The sequence below is a fragment of the Pseudonaja textilis genome, chromosome 2 (genome assembly GCF_049901715.1).
Source record: "Pseudonaja textilis isolate UNSWEBS1 chromosome 2, rPseTex1.2, whole genome shotgun sequence".
Classification (NCBI taxonomy): Eukaryota; Metazoa; Chordata; class Lepidosauria; order Squamata; family Elapidae; genus Pseudonaja; species Pseudonaja textilis.
Window position 1 is genome coordinate 41,290,044 of NC_141991.1, and position 21,539 is coordinate 41,311,582.

General features: G+C 37.5%; 1 protein-coding gene across 2 annotated transcripts in view; it reads right to left on the bottom strand.

The window, feature by feature from the left end:
* The window catches only part of SSUH2 (ssu-2 homolog), a 62,741-nt gene extending 48,313 nt beyond the window's left edge, over window positions 1–14,428 (bottom strand). The window contains exons 1-2 of one of the 2 annotated variants that reach the window (XM_026721253.2): window positions 14,251–14,428; window positions 4,415–4,513 (exon numbers count right to left, since the gene is read on the bottom strand). In XM_026721253.2, the coding sequence (XP_026577038.1) occupies window positions 4,415–4,513; window positions 14,251–14,287 (136 nt within the window). In that variant the 5' untranslated portion in view covers window positions 14,288–14,428. The remainder of the gene's footprint in view (window positions 1–4,414; window positions 4,514–14,250) is intronic. The other variant, XM_026721259.2, reaches the window with a different exon arrangement.
* Window positions 14,429–21,539: the final 7,111 nt, after the last annotated feature.

Consider the following 21,539-nt stretch of genomic DNA (forward strand, 5'->3'; position numbering starts at 1 on the left):
TGGAAAGGTTCAAGGAAGAATGAATAATGATGAACAGATACATACAGTGATGGAAACAAGATGAATACTAGAGAAAAATCACCCTTAGCACTGATGGTATATTCAATCAGACACCCTTTCTGTGCTTGTGGGGTACCTCTATGGATGATTTATGTTTGCGGTGTCCTTACCAGCTGTGAATGTGTCCATACAGTCTCTGAATCATATTTATTATCTATCTATTTATTCATTCATTAATATGTTCCATTTGCACACATCTTATATGCGTGACTCTGGTCAAATCACACAATTACAATAGTGACAGAAAACAGTAAACAAAATGCAAATAAAAAAGCAAAGTATATGCAAAACCATTGAAACTAAATTAAACACATAAAACATAATCAGCAGGAGAGTATTTGCAGTTTGAATCTGTATCTTTAGCATAACTCTGTTATATATTCTATAATATGGCATTTGCCAACTAAATGCCTGAGGAAGATTTACATGGTTGATAGTTCTGTGCTATTAATCTTTGGAGTGACCTGAGAACAGCTGTATTTTTCATTAGTATATTTTCCCCCCCTTTTTTTACTAATATCAACTCATAAATTGATACATACTAAAAATAATAACATTCTTTATGAGAATTAGCTAGAATCCATGTTCACGGAATAGGACAACATATGGATAAGGTAATATTTTATGCTAATATTTCTATATTTTGGTTTTAATCCTAACCAAACTACAAAAAGTAAATCTACACAAAAAGATATAGATACTGTTTTAATGAGAAACTGAGCAATTTTTTATGCTTTACAAGACTGATGGTGATGCCTCAGATAAAAAGTTTTGATTATTATTTGAAGCAGATTTACTGGTTTATTATTCTATTTCCGTTCTCTTATTTGCAACTGCACAGCACTCCTTCAGGTCTAAAAATATGATCTGTGATTCACTAGTCTTCCTTTAATACACCAGTTTCTATTATGTTTCAGTGATATCATGTTATAAACAAATATATTAACTACAATTAAGATAGTATTGACATTCTCTATTTTTTACAGATTTCCACTAAAAGGGTCACAAGCAAAATAGCCTATATTATTATAATTCCAACATTTTCTTCTCCAGCATTTTATAGAGCACAGTTAGCACATTATTCATAGAGCACAACAATTTTTTTCTTAGTTATTGTATTGCTTTGACCAATCCAGTTGATATTTGAAAGAAAACTCATTTTTTATGGTTTTTAAAGTCAGGAATCCCGATTTATGAACAAAGACTGCATTAAGAATATTTAGTCTCCTGTTATTTGTTATTATTTTATATTTTCTTTAAATATCTTTCAGCCTTAAACAGGGTTGTGTCATCTATAAGATAAATTCAGAAGAAATTGTTTTTGTTTTTTTTAAAAAGCTGCTTTTTCTACATCACTACCCAAAAAGATCCTAGCTGTTGTCCTGTTCAGGTAAAATATCTTTAGAGATCTAGGCTATAGTTACAAATAGTTCTGCACAGAATTCGACCGGATGGAATATGTGCCTATTTCTTAAAAAAGCTATCCACTGCCATAGCCAAACCTCTAAGCATAATCTTTGAAAAACCTTTCAGGACCAGTTCCTTGCCTAACCTATGGTCACAAGCCACAGTCATCCCCATCTTCAAAAAGGGAGACCCTAGCCTAGTTGAAAATTACAGACCAATCTCCTTATGCTGCGTCACCTGTAAAGTCATGGAATCAATTATTAACCAATCCATCATCCTCCACTTAGAGACAAACAACCTACTCTCCAATAAACAATTCGGTTTCAGAAAAAAACTATCCTGTAATCTGCAACTCTTACACTGCAAAAACATATGGACTACACAACTTGATCAGGGCAAAACAATAGATGCAATCTACATAGACTTCTGTAAAGCCTTTGATTCAGTGGTACATGACAAACTACTACTAAAAATAAAATCCTATGGTATCTCTGGACAACTGCATAACTGGATAGAAGCATTCCTGTCAAACAGACAACAAATGGTCAAAATTGGGAGCGTCCTATCAAATTCTGTACCTGTCAATAGTGGTGTCCCCCAAGGCAGTGTTCTAGGACCAACTCTCTTCATACTCTACATAAATGACCTCTGTGATCATATAAAGAACAACTGCGTTCTTTTCGCTGATGATGTAAAGCTGTTCAATACCACAGACAATACTGCTACCCTTCAAAAAGATCTTGACTGTGTATCAGAATGGTCAAACAAATGGCAACTTCAAATCTCAACAAATAAATGCTCTGTCTTACATATTGGCAAAAAAAATCAGAAAATAAAATACAAGCTGAATAGTCAAGATCTTGTTGATGATCCAAGCTCTGTAAAGGACCTTGGAATACTCACCTCTAATGATCTAAGTGCTAGAGCCCACTGCAACTACATAGCCAAAAAGACATTAAGAGTTGTTAACCTAATCTTACGTAGCTTTTTCTCTGGTAATATCACACTACTAACTAGAGCATACAAAACATTTGCTAGACCAATACTCGAATACAGCTCATCAGTCTGGAACCCACATTACGTATCTGATATTAGCACAATTGAGAAAGTCCAGAAATATTTCACAAGAAGAGTTCTCCACTCTACTCATTGTAGAATACCTTATGCCACCAGACTTGAAATTCTAGAACTAGAAAACCTTGAATTACGCCGTCTTCGGTCTGATTTAAGCATGGTATATAAAATCATACATTGCAATGTCCTGTCAATGAATACTTCAGCTTCAACCATAACAACACAAGAGCACACAACAGATACAAACTCAAGGTTAACCGCACCAAGCTTGATTGCAGGAAATACGACTTCAGCAACAGAGTGATCAATGTCTGGAACACTCTACCCGACTCTGTAGTTTCTTCCCCAAACCCCAAAAACTTTAACCTTAGACTGTCTACTATTGACCTCACCCCTTTCCTAAGAGGTCTCTAGGGGGTGTGCATAAGCGCACCAACGTGCCTACCGTCCCTGTCCTATTGTGTCTTTTATTTTTCTTTTATTTTTTCTTATATGTACCCATTTCATGTATTCATAACTATGTATACACTTATACTTATCTTGTAAACAATTGACAAATCAAATCAAATCAAATCAAATAAATGAGAATGAGTCTCCTATTGTCTGGGTCTTTGTCATCCAGGAATAAACATTGCTGGTAAAGCACCTCATGGTAGTAAAAGAACCCTTTTTAAAGAACTGTTTGTCTTGTGTCTCCCCGCCCCCACAACAACCAATTTGGGTTTCTAAATACAAGCCAGATGTGAATGCCATTGAAGACCTTGGGAGGGAGAGAGGGAGGAAGGAGGAAGGATTAACACCAGACAAACAAACAAGCAGAAATCAATATCCTAATCAATCAAAGAGAAAATCAAATCCCCACCAAACCTGGCAGGGCAAATTACTCTATACAAAAGGGAGCAAACCCCACACTTACTAGCTCTGATAATGTTATTTAGTTGGTCAATAAATGTCTGCAAGCAAACAACCAAGTTCAGAGAATATCAAATACCAGGGTGGGCTTCAAAAAATTTAGCAACTGGCTCTTTGCCTGGTTGCTGGGTGAGTGTGGCCATGGTGGGTGTGGCCTAGTCGACCTCCTGCATCATGGTCAGGGGCTGTTTTTGCCCTCCTCAGGCTCTGGAGACTTTGCCTGAGCCTCCGGCAGGGCGAAAATGGCCTCCCTGGGCTCTGGAGGCTCTCTGGAAGCCAAAAATGGGCCTTTTCCAGACTTCCGGAGCCCCCATTAGGCCCATTTTTCACCCTCCCCAAGGGCCCTGCAGTTACCTGGGATCCAAAATGGACTACATGGGGAATCCTGGGAGGAGAGGAGTGGAGCGGGCAGGACCACCCAGGGGTGTGATTTGCCAGTTCATTGAACTGGCCATAAAATTAACCACCGGTTCACCCAAGTCAGGGCGAACTCATAGCAGCCCACCCCTGCCAATTACTCTCCACCAAAGACTAATTCTTTGTCCATATCTTTATATGGACAAAGAATTAGTCTCTGGTGGAAAGTAATCATGCATAACAAAAAGAATAATAATGCAGGGCAGATCAGGAGCTGGAAAGGACTAAATTTGGCTCATATCAACACTGAAATATCACTGTTTTAAATTCCCCAAATTCCTTATATACCTGAACTTCTTTAAAAGACATAAGGCAGTCTATTTAAGAGGGATTCCCCGTATGTTCAAGATTGAACTATTGGGGTTTCTCTGCAAAGACAAAAGTTCATTGTCTGACATGTTGCAGAAATGTTTATTTTTTAAAAAAAAAAGTGTATATTAAAATACAAGATAAGAAACACTGCCCTGATAAAGAACTTGTATTTCTGTAGTTCTACAACTGCAACAATCAGTAAAGCTCAATGGATTGCAGTATGTATACATACCGTGATCACGAAAAGTCCATGTATCAAGACCAATTGGCATAAACAGATCCATAGGGGGCACTGAAGGACTTTCAGGCTCTGATTCCAGTTCCAGGGTAGCTATTTTAAATGTAAACAGTGCATGATATATTTAGTCCAGCCATTTTATTTTTGTGCATAACATACAAAATATGGGGCCAAGCTACTTATGGAACTATCTTTATCCGATCAAAATTTGTCCATCCCTTTCGGTCAGACAGGAGAGATATGTTGCAGACCCCTCAATTAAAGGATTCTGACTGGCAGGAACCAGAAAGAGACTTTCTCTGCCATTACCCACACTCTGTGAGATAAGGCAGTGGCCTTGCTTAGAGAGCATAGAGCACGATGTCAAACTCAATTTCAATGCTGCATCAGGGTTGTATTTGATTTCAGGGGCAGCAAGGTGGACGTGGCCAGGGTGGGCACTGCCAGCTTATCATCACTCATATCGGGGGTGCCTGTGGTGACCTGAGTGCTCTGCCAGTGAAAACAGGCTCCTGAGTGCCATTTTTGGCTGTGCCGGCCTCCTACAACCCTCTGCTAGCAAAAACGGAGCTCTGGGGGGCCACCCGCAGCCCTCCCTAGCTCTGATTTTGCTGACAGAGGCACTGAGAGCCAGTCCTTCACTGTTTCCAGGGCGGCCTCACAGGGCACATCTAAGCAGCACACCTTGAGTTTGACACCTCTGGCATAGAGGAACATGTGGGGCTGGTTATTGCCCTGAACATGTGGGGCTGGTTATTGCCCTTTGCCTTTTAATTACTTTTTAACATGGTTTTTAATTATTCTTGTCTTTTTAAAACTAACTTTTATATACTGTTTTTATGTTTAAATATGTTATTGTGTACCATTCAGCGTCCGTGGGGGAGATGAGTAGTTTCAAAATGTGATAGATGATAGATAAATATAGAGAGAAAGAGACAGACAGACAGACAGACAGACAGATGGGAGATGGAGGGGGAGAGAGAGAAAGAAAGACAGAAAGTTTACAGCAAAAGATACAATGTCAGAAATGTAGTACTGAAAGTTAGAAAGATTGTCCCAATAGCATGATATATTCATTTTGCCTTTGAAACTTCTTCATATTCCAAGGTAAATGTAAAATTATTCAGTTCATGTGTGGAAAGAAAAACATGTCAGCCAGCATTTAGTCAAATCGATTTTTAGCAATCTGTAATACAATTCTACAAACAAATGAGAGTTACAAGAAATGAAGCTTTTGATGAATTATTGATTCTTTTTCCTCAACAAATGTGAATGGTTTTTTAAAAATAAACTTTTAGTAACTTCTTTTGTGTGTGAAAAATGTGTTTATTCTCAAGTACTATAGTGCAGTATTTCATATCCTTTTAAAAATCCATACAAAATACATATCCATGGATGTTATAGGAAATGCCTCCTGCTTAACAAAGTAGCAAAACAGTGATTTGATGCCATAATTCATCACTTTGACTGAACAGAATTTTCTGCTAAAAGCTTTCACATATTCTTCGCAAAGCAAAAAATAATCTTTCTATTTTCTTCTCATGAAAAAGAATATGAAGAAATAAACAAACTGCAGAAGATTTCTTATGAAGGGTTCTTCAGTTAAATTGAATATACAGACAAAAGAGTTTTGTTGTTGTTGTTCCTTAACACAAGTAAATATGCAGTAACTTTTATTGTAAATTCTTTTCACACTCTATAGTAAAATCCATAAATAGATTAGAGTCTTGAAGTTGATATAGGTTCATCTCTTTCCTGAAAAGTCATGATGGACTTTTCGGGTGGAGGGGGAAGAGTCAGAACTGGATCCAAAGTTCTGACCAAATTGATGGTTGGTCAAGAATTTTGACTGAATAAGCCTGAACATTTAAGAAATATAAGAAACAATGAACTTGTAGTTTTTATTGCAAAACTATTTTTTTACCTGTTGTAACTTCAAATGGTTTCTAAACAAGACAGTCTGTAGGTAGAGACTACCTATATAGATTTTACTTAATTTCCACCCCTATAAAATTTCATAATTCACACCAAGCATATCTCCCATATGACTGCGCCGTGTCCTCCTCCGAGCTGAGCCCCGTCGAGTCAGCGCCTCTGCCCGATGCCTGTTCCGCTGCAGCATTTGGAGCTGCCAGTGCATTTGGAGATGCGTGGGGACGGGGACGGGCTGGGTGAGGGGTGGAGAGGACGGGTGGCTTTGGGCTCTCTCCACTGGCCAGGGAAGCAGCACTGCCATCACCTCGCCTCCCTGTCCATGGATGGGTGGCTGCTATCACTGCCTCAGGCAGCCTCTCCTGGTGGCCCCTTCGGGTTCGCACTAGAGGGACTTGGGAAGGAAGCCAAGCTCAGGGCAGCCCAGCTCTTTTGCTTGGCAGGTGGGCACACACCTGCGGCTCGCTTTCCTGGCTCTGCCCAGCCTGCCCAGCTCTGGCGCGGCCCTGGCGGGATGAGCGGAGGGTCCGACGGGGAGGCGCTCGCTGCCTTGGTGAGAGATCCGCTGCCAGGCAGGAGAGCCTGCCTGTCAGCTACACTGGGCACCCCAGGTAAAGCTCTTCACGCTCTGGCCGGCACCAGGCAAGGATGGCAGCCGGGCACTTCTCCTGAGGTGGGCCGATCCTGCGCTGCAGCCCCGGGAGATTTGCATCTCCACATGGGGTTGGGCTGCCCTCTCGGGCAGGGGAGTCTTTGTAGGACATCATTTTTAAAAGAATTGGCTTTACCTTTGAAGGCAAAGGGAAGGCGATGACAGGAGTGCCTGAAGCCAAGTGTCTCCACCAGGCTCCGGTTGCAGGGAGGAGCCCTAGCTGGCCGCACGTGGCTGCACCAAACGCCACGGCATTGCTCTAAATACCACAGCAGCAAGGGAGAAGGGAAAGCAATGGTGGCAGAAGGTCTCCTGAAATGAAGTGCCCCACCAACGCCGAGGTCAACATCCAAGCCGTTGCTGCCCGCCCACCCAAGGATGAAAGGGGGGGGAAATTAAGTCACCCCCAAAAAGATGGCCTAGCCATTTTTTGGGGGGTCAAAAAAAAATAAGGCCCGGCCTTATTTGGTGAGAAACATGGTAGCTTCAGAGGTGGTGTTCAGCAGGTTGTGACCAGTTCTGGAGAACCGGTAGTTGAAATTTTGAGTAGTTTGGAGAACTGGCAAATTCTACCTCTGACTGGAGATTTTACAGTCTCCTTCCCCTGCCATGCCCACCAAGCCACGCCCACAGAACTGGTAGTAAAAAAAAATTGAATCCCACCACTGCATTAGATGCTGATCACTTGATGTTGTTCTGAATGAATTAATTGCAAATAATTATCTAAAGTGCAAAGATACATGAGTTCAGCTTCTAGCAGAGGGCATGTACTCTATAGAATAACATATGATTGCCTGCATATCAGATGAAAGCAGTGGTGAAACATTTGCCTTGCACAGATAAAAATTGCTTCTGTGATATGAACATTATAGAATAAGGCAAATGTATGGATCCTTAAATCAGTGTACCTGCCTATTCTTCCTCCGGCTCAGCTATTCAGTAAATGACCTAACCCACCAGTCTGGGAGGAAAAGTTTGTAACATTTTTTTATTAACAGATGGGCACATTTTTATTTCTCCCCTGAGCCATTCCCCCCCACACACACACACACCTTCAACAACAAGCATATTTTTAAAATAACAAGAGTGTAATAGTAGCTTGGGGATTTGGCAGGAAGAAAAACAAAACAAAACAGTGTGCTGACATAGCTTACATTTCTTGCTGGAACTGCAGAGAATATGCTTGAAATACTGGATGTTTACAGGAAAGGTAGCCTGTTATCATTTTGTCCCTACCTTCCCTCCCAAAAGTGCCCCATGAATGAGAAGATGAGAACTTAGAAGCATAAATCCCAGAGGCAAAAATATCTGGGGTAAATTGCAGCAGATTGGCAAATAGCTCCAATTTTGCTCCTGTTGCTTAACACCTGCACTTAAAAATATTTTGGTTAACTCAGATGTAGCTTTCATTCCTTGCCTGCTGCTTACAGTATACCAGCATTAGATTCAAGGGGTGTTGCAGTTAATTGATCTGTCTTCTAAGTAATCATTTTATATTTTTATAAATATGAATATATATTTTATATTCAAATGAAAAACAAAATAGACCTGCAAGTTAGCAGAGTGTTTTCAACCTCAACAATTTTAAGATGTATGGATTTCCACTTACAGACCTTTCACAGCCAGCATTTCCTGCGTGAGTTTATCTTGTTTAATTCAACATCAGGTATAAGTAGTCCTCAACTTATAACCATTTATGTAACAATGGTGCAAAGTTACAATAGCCTTGGAAAAAGTGTTTATGAGCTACACTCACACTTATGACTATTGTGTCAAGGGATCGCATTCTGGGCACTTGGCAACTGACTCACATTTACGACTGATTGCAGTGTCCTGCAGTTGTGTCATCACAATTCGTGTCCTTTTGTGCTCATTCTGTCAAAAAAAAAAATACCCATCTACCAGGGAAGCTGGATTTGTTCAACATTTCATTTACTTAATAACTATATTATTCACTTAAAGATTACAGTGATTCACTTTGGAATATGGTAAAAATGATCATAAAATTGACAATGCCTTGAATTCTGACTGCTGGACTTATGATGGAAATTCTGGCCCTAAGTGTAGTTGTAAACTGAGGATAACCTGTACCAGATCTAAAAACTATATATTTCTGTAATATAGATAGGAATAGCTTCATCACTGGAAGCTTTCAAGAAGAAATTGGACTGCCATTTCTCAGAAATGGTGTTGTCTCCTGCTTGGGGTGGGGTGTGTGTGGGGGTGTTGGACAAGGTCCCTTCCAAATCTGCTAATCTGTATCAGCTGTGGGAATTGGAAATTCATGTGACCTACAAATATAGCGACTTGCATTTACATTTCCCTGAATTCATTAAAGTATAAAATATGGTAATATGCTATATGTTGTACAGCTAGTGTAAGAATATTAATGAGTGTTATTATTTATGTCTGTAAAATAAAATAAATGAATTGCAAATCATTACACCATGAGGAATGATGGGATTTTATTAGTTATATAAGCAATGTGCAGGTATATCTGGCAACAATGTGTATCATAAATTATGGGGAAATTAAAATGTACCATGTGAGGTCTATGTTTAATTAAGTATATTTAATTAAGTATTAATTAAAATAAGGGTTATTTAATAAATTGAGATTTTCATTTTGAGTTCCTCAAGTTGCTGTGCATAGTATGCTCATAGATACTACTCTTCGTACTTATTTGTGCATCTTCGGACTTCTTATGTAATTTATTTAAGATATTTTAAGAAAACAACCAGTATGCTAGCCTACTGTACAATGATAACTTACAACCTCACCTTTATTTCCAAGAATACTGTTGGACCACATTATTCTTTTTTTCCTGAATGGTTTTTCCTGAATTGGGACAGGTGTGTTTTTGAATGGGAGATGTTATTTCTGCTTTGTCCTTAGATTTATCCACAAATTATTTTTGGTTGGTCTGAACAGTTTCCCTCTGGAAAATGACCATCTACAACTATCCACACTTTCCACAGCAGTCCTTTTATAAATGGAGATGTTCTCCTATGTGAGGTTTTATTTTAATGGGAATACTCACAACTTTCACTGTTCTGAATAAAGCCTGGAGACTCATTCTTTCCTTCAATATTGTATTCTGTCAGTATTCAAGGCTGACAGAATACAGAATTGGAAGGGACCTTACAGGTCTTCTAGTTGAATCCCCTGATCAAGCAGGAAACCTTATACCATTTCAGGCAAATGGTTGTCCAATCTCTTCTTAAAAACCTCCAGTGTTGGACGATCCAACACTGGAGGCAAGTCGTTCCACTGGTGAATTGTTCTAACTGTCAGGAAATTTCTCCTTAGTTCTAGGTTGACATTTTGACTTGTCACTCCTAATCACAAAGAACAGCTAATTGTTATTTTACAATATGGATGAATATCTAAATGAGTTAATTCCATAATTATAGTGACTCCAAAAAACTTTATTGTTTCTATTCATTTCTCCCCAAAAGACCAGAAGTGGTCTCTTGGTTTCAAATTAGTGTAGTCAAAGCTGCAACTTTATACATTATAGAAATAAACACAAGGACACAAGAATATTCTCTGGCTGGATTTCAACATAGTATTGTATTTTCCCAGCTGGATTGCTATAGCAACAAGTCTACTCTGGAAAGCATATGTTCCAAACAGAACTATTTATAACTTTGTTCTTTATTAGAGAAATTATTTTTGGAATGGCTTGAGTCACACACACAGACCCTTCCCTTCTTAATTAACATTATCTATGGCATGTACAAACATCAAACTGAAGTTTTAAATCAGTCTGAAGAGATTTTATTATGACTATTTTATAGCCACATTGAATTTGTGTGTAAGTTAATTGTTGAATAAAAAGAATGGTTTAAACAAAATATTGAATTCAGCTTTTTCTGCTCAAATATCAGCTGCCACTGAAACTGGAGATATTTGCACATCTATAGCTTATTTACATTGAATCATTATCAGTATTGCAGCACTGGGGGCAGGGTAAAGAGATGCTATATGCTTTGGTATGTCACAATACAAATACCACTTCTCACTTTTTTTTTCTTGTTACAACCCTATAATCCCTTTGGTTTGGGGTAGAATTGGGGAGACTGAGTGGTGCTGAGCATTTATTGGCCTTATGCCCTTCCTGATTCCTACACAGAGTTCACAGCAGATATTTTCTCTTTGCACACGGATAAATATTTGTTGCTGCCTAGGATTGAACTCTAAATCTTCTGAGTGGTAGATGAGCATCTTCATCTCTCACATACTTGCATCATAATAAATGTTGTGACATTTTGTGGTCTTTGGCGCTAGTTATACTTGTCTATGGCTAAATGAATTGCTCTTTAAAAAGCTTAAGAGGACTATTAAGGAAGCAGTGTGCTTGTTTGTCTTGTATTATTATAACTGCTAACCACTTGGGGACTAAATGTGTGTTTTAAAAAATGTATGATTTCTAATCCACATCTTGATAAAAATGTTAGTTTGCTCCATTGGGGCCTCTTCCAAATCACATGACCTATATTGCTTGTTATAGAAGCGATGTGGCACATGTTGAGCAGGGTTGTCCTACACGCTACCTGAAGCATTCCTCACATAACAATCTCTTGTTGCTTTCTTGGTGGTATATAGCAAATTAATGTACATAGTATGGTGTACCTACATTGGTACTCCCTACATTGTAGGGGAATAAGAAATAGTGATATTTAGATAGTTTGGTTGGGAAAAAGAAGGTCAGAGTAGCTCCTCCTTATAAGTTATCAGAGTATATCTTTAATAATGTGAGTAGTTGCTTTAGTCTAGTAAATGTTGTCTATACACGAAGAACAATAAAGCTAACTACTGAGACTCTCCGTGTCTTTCTTGGTTTTTGGAGCCTGACATAAAGGGAAGGAAGGGCACCTTCCCAGATTTCTTTCAACAAATACCAGGGGTGGGATTCAACCAGTGTCACTACTGGTTCGGTACTTACGTTTTGCCATGCAAAGCAGCTGAGGTTGAAAAAGCAGGAAATAAAGGTCAGGTAAGAGCCCGGGCAGGTGGCTGGGCCAAACAGCAGCAGACACAGAACTGGTTCTGTGTCTGCTGCTCTTCAGAGCTACCAGTTCTGCAGAGCAGAACTGGTAGCATCCTACCCCTGCAAAATACCCAGTAAATATGTTGGATTGCAATTTCTAAAGTTCCCATCTATTGCAATTTCTGGAAAGCTTGAGAAATCTGTGTAAATGATCTGTCACTTTAAGCAGAACCTCAGCTTGGTGTGCATTAACATATGTCAATTTCTATGCAGCCTATTGATACCACAGAGATCAAATAAGGGCAGTTTGATTTGTGACCTATCAATTCCGACTTCTTTGTGGGAAGAAGAAAATTCAGGCAGTAACAGGCAGCTCTTTTGTATAGCTATTTAAAAACTACAAGAAACATCTATTAAACAAGGAGAAATGGACCTAAGTAATGTTGTCTATTGGAGTTAAAGAACCCATATCTGAAAGAAAAATTTGTACTGTACATTGGGAAGTTACTTGATTTGTAAATCAAGTTAATTTACATGTGAAAACTGCAGGAAAAAGACTACTGTGGAAATGGAGCAGAAAAACATGTCCTGAGGTCACTTTAAAGGTGAGTGGGAAATTAAAGTGGGTGGTATTGTCTGTTTCTGCCTTTGAAAAGCATTTTCCTGTCCATTCTGGTGAAGGAGCAACTGGACAATGTTGATAAATTGCAAGCCATTGATTCTTGAAACCTGTAGAGTAGGGTCTTACTACACAGGTGGTATTCAGCAGGTTCTGATCAGTTCTGGAGAACAGGTAGTGGAAATTTTGAGTAGTTTGGAGAACTAGCAAATACCACCTCTGGCTGGAAATTTTACAGTATCCTTCCCCTGCCACACCCACTAAGCCACATCCACAGAACTGGTAGTAAAATAAATTGAATCCCACCACTGTCTTACTAGCTGTTTTATTGCAATAAGTTACAGCTTCCAATGCAAAATAGGCATTGGAACTAAAACTAGTGGGTTCAAACTGTAGGTTTCAAGCTTTTGGGCCCAGATCTCCCTGCTTTGTACTTGGGCAAATTTCAACTTTATCAGATTGCCTTTTGGAAAATGAGCATTTGTATAGTCATATCTATCACTGAATTCATTTGATGAATGGGTAACCCTCTCACAGCAGCCATTTTATGGGAATGCTCAAAATACATTCTGAAAGTTCTAAGATACTCACTGGCCCCCTAAAGTTTGAAGATCTCAGACTTAGATTGTATAAATAAAGAAAAAAAACAGTGTTCAAAAATTCAGTAGAATTGGATAGGATCAATTACATTTCCATTTCTTTCAGGCTTTATGAAGAGGAATCTTTACCATTGTAACAGTCAAGGAGTATAAACCAAAATGAAAGAAGATGAATGTCTCCAATAATTATGATTTGCTGGCATATATGTTCTTTTCTGTGGATAGAGAGATTTAAGTAGCCTAAGCTGCATCACTTGATTTCTCTAGTCAATTATAAATGGAACAGACTGAAGCATTTTGTACAACTTTTGATGCCAAAAAAATTGTTTTCTCTCCAAACAAAATCTCAGTTACAGCGTACAAAAAAGGGGCTTCAACCTAATTCTCACTATGGTTAAAATTGAATACGGCAATCTCTGGTGGGATAGAAATTAATATCAACTTGACATCTTAATTTTGTTTTTAAAATATGAAGTGTTCATTTATTGGCCACAAGATTTTATATGCAAATATCTGGGAGCAAAAATCTCTGAGCCAGATGAATGTATTACCTTTAAAATTAAGTTGTCCATCTTTGAATGTGCTTCCAAATAATTACCTGGCTGTTTTTTTTACAAAATGCTTATGAATCCAATGCCTTCCAATAGCTTAGTGCTGCATAGCCAGCTTTTTATAACCCGGCTGTTATGTGCACATTTTCCTTATGAGTTAGATAATAAATGATCACTAAGCTTTCTGATCACTAAGACTAGCAGAAAATGCAACCTAAGAATGATCTCAGATTACAAATAAAAACCAAAAAGAGTCTAAAGGAATTTTGCACTGGACTTTCAGCAAATATTATGATCCGTCCTGCAGTTTTGCAGGGCCATGCTTCAGTATGAGCCAAATTTCCATCACAGTCTAAAACTGAATCACAAAGTACATATTGTAGCTCAGGGCTCAATCAGAACCCTAAAACACAAATTGTAAGTCATTGGTTAAAACAGTATAGAAAATTCTGTTTTCTGAGGTACTCCTTCCTTGTTTACTTACTGTCTTTGTCTCCATGGTGCTCTTGATCCATTCTCATAATGCAGCAGAAAAAGGAATTCAGGCAAGGCAAAGTCCCACTGCAACTGTTTGGACTTGTATTGTTTACTAAAAGTTCTGTGTTAGCAGCAGTTCAAAATCCCAGGCCAGCTCTTGCAACCACTCCCAGCGAATAAAACAATTTGGAAGCTGGTGATTAATCATCAGTCACTACGGAAATGAAGTCTCAGCTCTGCAATGCGAGTAAGACTTGCACTGATCACTACTTGGAAAGACATCCTGTCATCCTCTACATAGGACATTGACTTTAATCTCTGTGTTTTACTTCTATTCAAATTTACAGAAAACTTTTAGGGGAAAAATATCACTGTTGCATAAGCAAAATATACTACGTTCCCCAAACTTGTATTTCATTCAAGGTAGACTTATCTGTTTAATGCCCCCTATTTCTTGGGCTTAAAAACGCCTAATTCCTATTCATTTTGGTATTATGGGAATGAAACTGCAATATATCAAGAGAGCGCTCACCAGGGAAGAAAAGACTGCCTTCACGAACCACAAACGGACACACAATCAATCTAACATATAATGACAGCACAGAGTTCATAGAAAAAGGAAAATCAATTTTCATTCTGCACTTAAGCTAATAGGAATATTCAGAATATGGGTAAGTTTCACAATCTCTAAAATCCATTCCTCAGAATTTTTTAAATCTTCTCTAGATCATTTCTTTTTCTGTTGGGGTCTTTTTAGTAGGTGACATGACAACTCCTCAACTTTCTGCACAGATCTCTAATTATTGTCATCTCTCACTGATATTACTAGACATGATCTTTGCTTTTACTATGTTTATCATTGCAGATGCAGGCAAGCTTGGCTGGGCTGCTCTTCTCCTTCCTCTCCAGCTATCACTTTGCTCTTCAGCAGCTCAGTTCAGTTCAGTGGAGACTTTTCCGTTCTGATTTGCTCCTCAATTCACTGGCACACTTTCACTTTACAAAAGAAAACAACAATCTCATTTGTATCAGCTGCCAATAAGGAGGGGGGGAACACACACTCTCTCTCTCTATTGAACTTCTGACTTCCTTTTATTTTGCCATCATCAGAAGATGGGTTTGTTTGAAAGGAGAAGTTCAAGGTCTTGCTAGATATTATATTTTCTATACCACACTGACACATATAGAGCCCTGGGCAATGTCTTGACCTTGATTTCTTTTTCACTTTTGTTGCTGACTCAGTAGTGAAATCCCCTGTGTCTCCTTCTATATCACACATGCCCATCATGGAATAAGTTTTGCCTTCTGCTCTTTCTATGATTTTCAGATCATTGATCTACTGATTTTTTTTTCTGAAACACTGTCTTTTCCCCCTCTTCTTGTTATTTCTGTTTGCTTTCCAAATTCTATACTTACCACCAACAATTGATTCCCTTCAAGTCTTGATAAATTTGACTTTTAAGTCTCCAGCATTGGCTCCTTGCATCATTCAGTACATCATTTGCTCATCTAGGTCTAAAAATAAGCAAAAGCATTGACTTCATATAAATTCATGTTTTCTACCCGATTGGGGACAACAGGAGCAAAGGACAGCATGATAAAAGATGTGAAATGACATTATCATGCAAATGTCACTATCTATTTGCAACAGACACAAGCAAGAATATAATTGTAGGATTTGTGATAATGTCATTAAACGTGTATCATTTTGGCAACATCACAGTTTCCTCATCTACAAGATTAAATAGCAGGATTGTATCATTTTGATTTATGTAGTCTTAAGAAAGCTTCAGCGCCTAGTGTCTACCTTTGATACTCATACATTTAAATACTTTGCTAAGGCCAACTTTCCCTCTGCTCACTCACTTTTTCACTCTTCTTTTTACATCTATTCCTACTTCTTTACTTTTCTCCTAACTACTCCACAGTCCTCATCTGAACTGTCAATTTATATCCTTAAATTCCTTTCCATTTCTCTCCATCATGAGGTTTCCAGCAAATTCATATAGCTCTTTCTGTCTCTGATTCTTCTTTAAAACACACACTACCCCAGCATCAAGAAATATCTTCATCTCATTTAGTTGTTTGTAAAATTTATTGATCACCCATCTTTTCATAGGGTAACTATCTTCGCCCCATTTTCGCTCTCCAGGTAGTTTCAGTTTTCTTTTGCTTTTAGTTTCTAATGCCTGATATTTACTCATGCCATCTCAACTTTTTATTCTCCAGGTTCTCTAATGGCATTTTCACCTCTTTGAATTCTCCTAATCTGCCACCACAACTCTCTAATGAGTGAAAATTTTCACTACATCTAAGAAACTTCCTAATAATCATTCATTTTATGCCCTGAGGCATAAAAAGGTTTCTATATTCCATAAATAAGGTTTCTATATTCATGTTCTTGTTCTTCCGGTTATCTGACTGAACATTCAAAACTCTTTCTTCAGTTAAAATCTTTAAGCAGTGGGTTTATTTATCATGCCTTCACTCTTGACATTGTGCACTTTCTTTGTTTTCCGTCCTTATCAATATATTACTCCCTCTTCTGTATAAATATTTTGGTCTAGCCTTCTAAACTCCATTTCCATATCTTTCCATACCTTTCCATACCATTTCCAATGCTTTCTTAGCATTTCTGTACATGCTTCATGATCTTCAATATATTTATTTATTGTATATTTAGAATCCACCCATCTCCCTCATAGAAGAACTTAATGATTCAAGCTCTGTAAAGGGCCTTGGAATACTCATCTCTAATGATCTAAGTGCTAGAGCCCACTGTAACTACATAGCCAAAAAGGCATCAAGAGTTGTTAACCTAAACCTACATAGCTTTTTCTCTGGTAATATCACACTACTAACTAGAGCATACAAAACATTTGCTAGACCAATACTCAAATACAGCTCATCAGTCTGGAACCCACATTACGTATCTGATATAAGCACAGTTGAGAAAGTCCAGAAATATTTCACAAGAAGAGTTCTCCACTCCTCTACTCATTGTAGAATACCTTATGCCACCAGACTTGAAATTCTAGACCTAGAAAACCTGGAATTACGCCGTCTTCGGTCTGATCTAAGCATGGCATACATTACAATGACTTACCTGTCAATGAATACCTCAGCTTCAACCATAACAACACAAGAGCACACAATAGATACAAACTCAAGGTTAACAGCACCAAACTTGATTGCAGGAAATACGACTTCAGCAACAGAGTGGTCAATGTCTGGAACACTCTACCTGACTCTGTGGTTTCTTCCCCAAACCCCCAAAACTTTAACCTTAGACTGGCTACTATTGACCTCACCCCATTCCTAAGAGGTCTGTAGGGGGCATGCATAAGCACACCAACGTGCCTACTGTCCCTGTCCTATTGTTTCTTTTTATTTATCTTATATGTACCCATTTCATGTATTCATAACTATGTATATACTTATACCTATTATCTTGTAAGCAATTGACAAATCAAATCAAATAAAAATAAACTCTATAATAACTCTTCTCTCCTCCAGCGCTCTCTTCTTCTCATACCCTCTGATTATCCATTGACAATATCACTATCAACTCATGAATTGAAGTTTTTCTCTTCCTTAATCCACACACTCAATTTGTAGGTAATGAATGCCTACATTCCATGATGTGTTTCTTAACATCATGGAAAAAGCATGAGAATTACATAAGAATAGGAAAACCCAGCTAAAAGTAATGAATAAATGCTTTCTCCTGTTTGTAATCCCTAACTACTGATTTTTAGGATATACAGATTCTGAAAATGGGGTTGGCATCTCAAAACTACTACTCATGGGCAGTCTTATTTTCAATTAAGTAGTTGATTCTTTTTTAAGCCACTAGCACCATCACCCCACTATTCAGTAGCAAATTTTATGAGACAAAATACTACACTGAATCTCAACGCAATCTACCGTACTTCACTAGTTTATCTCAAAAATATAGGAGATTCTTTCCCCATGCAGATCCAGAAGCAGATAACTATTCATTTGGAATAGCTGAAAAAAGTGAAGCTTCTGTGTAAAAATCCCTTCTGAGTGATATGAGTAGTGTCTGCCATATGAACATTCCTGGTTGCATTGCAGTTTTACTATGCTTGCCATTGTAAAGTTAAGATGGGGAAAATGTATGTTTATTATCCAGTCTGTACATCTGAATTTTCTCAAAAAAAAAGTCATTTGCTATTTTTACTCCTAGCTTAGAATTTTGTAATCAATTATCAGTGATTGCATTATGTATCAATGTATACCCCATCATATTCTCCTGTTTTGGGATAATCAATTTTATGCAAGGCAAAGGAAAAACAGTTAAATATAGGAGAAAACAGAGTTTAATTACAGAGAGAGAAGAGGAGAGAAGACAAAAGGAAATCTAAGTAAATCTAATTATGTATTGGTGTTATTGTTTTTTGTTGTTTTGTCTTTTAGAAGGCCAGATTCATCTGATAAAAATTAAGAAATAAGTTTATTATTATAAGAGTCAGTAAATTGTTCAAACTGCCAAAATGTGCAAAATGAAGGGAAATTATAACCTTAACTTTGTCAATAGCTGTAATTTCATTGCCAGGTTTGCTGCAGTTTCTCATGTTGAAATTGCATCTGAATAATCAGAGTGGCTTCCTGCATCTCAACAGCACTTCAGTAAATAATAGCATCTGGTGCTCCTAGCAGTAATGCTTTCATTAATGCACCCTTTATTATTTGTCATCATTAATATGTATGACTTATACTGTACTCTTAGGGGGACAATTTGACACCATGTTTCATCTTACTGTTTATCTTTTTTGTAGGTACCCTGCTACCAGGGCTGTGATTGATATCTGTGGGGAAGAAAACATTATGAAAAATTAGCAGACTTTGGAATTATGCATTCACACGATTTGCACATCATTCATTGAATCCCTTTTAATACTGTGGCAATGGAAAATCACCAGAAACATAAGTTCAAGTGCTACTTTTTCAAGGAACATTATAAAGGGCATTGTGCAATCAAAGTCAATCCATCCACTAAGGAGATGAAATAAACCTTAGCAAATATCGAACAGTTGCATTGATTGGTTGATTGGTTTATTTCATCTCAGTCAAGGTAATGTTTTTAAACTTGTCATTCAGACTCAAATTAATGGATTCAGCATGTTTATGTTGGAGGCACCATTCAAGGGAGGAGTGTAAAACTCACAGTCCATGGGCTGGGTGCATTGCACACTGGCCACACCCACTCCTGGTTTAGTAAAGGGGGGAAGTTGCAATACATCACATGATGGCAATGTGGCATCACGAGTTTGACACCCCTGATTTAAAGCACTTCCAGGTTGAAAGGATTAGCCACTAATATCATCATTGCTTAGGGGATGCCCATTGGGGCTCCTTTCATGTCCTCATCAGGGCACTGGATGTCGGGAACTTAATTAGAAAAATTAAAAATTACATAATTAGAAAAAGACCAAACAAAGCTGGAAAGACTGGCCATTGGAAAACACCTGGCAAACCTACTACCAGAGGTCAGTCATCTACAGAGAGAATGAAGCCCTGCCAACTCTTCAAATCCCAGTTGTTGTCTTTGACAGCATAATTTTTCATTTCTCCTTAAAGATGCAAAGGAATGTGTTAAGCCTCTAGACAGCTAAATTACCTATTTCCTGTTATAAAATTTCCCAAAACAAAAATAAAAGGGGATCTCCCAAATGTGAAGCTGGAAGTTTCAGATGACTAAAGAAAAAGCACACATCTTTTTTTCCCCTACTTAATACTACTTAAAAAAACAACTTGCAACTATACAACTCCTTTACTGAGTATATGGTGGAACAATGAACATGCATGTTGCCATCAATTGTCAAGAAAATGTTAGTGTCTAAGATTTCTGAAAGGAATAAAGTAATTAAAAAGATAGCAAACAGGGGACATCCATTAAGTAAGGCAAGTTTTATAGCAAGGCCAGGTAATCTTGCTAGTATTTAATTATCTATCTTTTTTCTTTGCATGTTTTTGAAAGTTAATGCTGCTGCTCCATACCTACTACTGATTTGCAGTTCCCTTTTGCAGTTATTTACAAATGAATTTGTATTTGGTGGTATTCTTTTAATACCCTTTTAGAGATCGTTAAAATATTTATTAAACTCGCTTTTGGAAAAAAAAAAACCTATTTAACACTGTAGAAGAGCTACATGTTTTTTAACTACTACCCTAACCACTCTCAATCAAATTACACTTGCAACATCAAATTATTCTGATCTGAAATATTGCTCAGATTCAAACAGTTTGAAAAGTTTGATTTAGATCAATTATTCCAAGCATCTAAATAAGTGAATTCATCACTTCATTTTTATTAACATATTTTTCAAATGAACAAAAGTAGTTCGTTAAAGTGATACTAAAGTTCCAAGATTCCTTTGAATAACATTTAGCAAATCTCCAAACTAAAATTCCCAATTTAATCTTTACACCATTATAATAAGTACATAGAATTATAAACACAGTTTAGTGTTATCTATTAGATGAACCATCCAATCAAAATAATATATTAGATGAACCATCAAAATAATAATCCACAACAAATGGTATTTCTTCATTCTTCCAAATAGTCTTCGAATTACAACAGTTTGCTAAGTGACCATTTGAAGTTATAATGGCACTGAAAAAAGTGACCTATGACCATTTTTCACACTTCAGATGCTTTTGACAACTGATTCACATTTATGACAGTTATGAAGTGTCCCAGAGTTATCTGATCTCCTTATGCAACCTTCGGACAAACAAAGTTATTGGGAAATCATATTTACCTAACAACCATGTTACTAATTTAACTGCAGTGATTCACTTAACAATGTGACAAGAAATATTGGAAAATGGAGCAAAACTATATAATTCTTATGATGAATTTGCCTCTTTCAAAAACTAAAAAACCCTAACGTCTCCAATTCTGCTCGTTATTTATGCCTTCTTTGTCAAATTATCTACATTTTATTATTGTGTCTCAAATGCTGTTAAAATGTTACTTGTAAATGTCGGGCAAGTGCCACAAATTGTTATTTCATGTTACTTATGAGAAATTGTAATAGATTATTGCAATTGTGAAAACTTGACATGAAAGGAGGAATATAAATGCTTTAACATAAATAATACATTTGAATTTCCCACATTACCATCAAATATACATGACTGTCAGATACCATTAAAAAACTACAGATGCCATGAAATATTATTTCACTGTATGTTGCTTACTACGAAAAGAAGTAGCAATAATTGCCACATGCAAGTAATCCTTGACTTATGACCAATATTGAG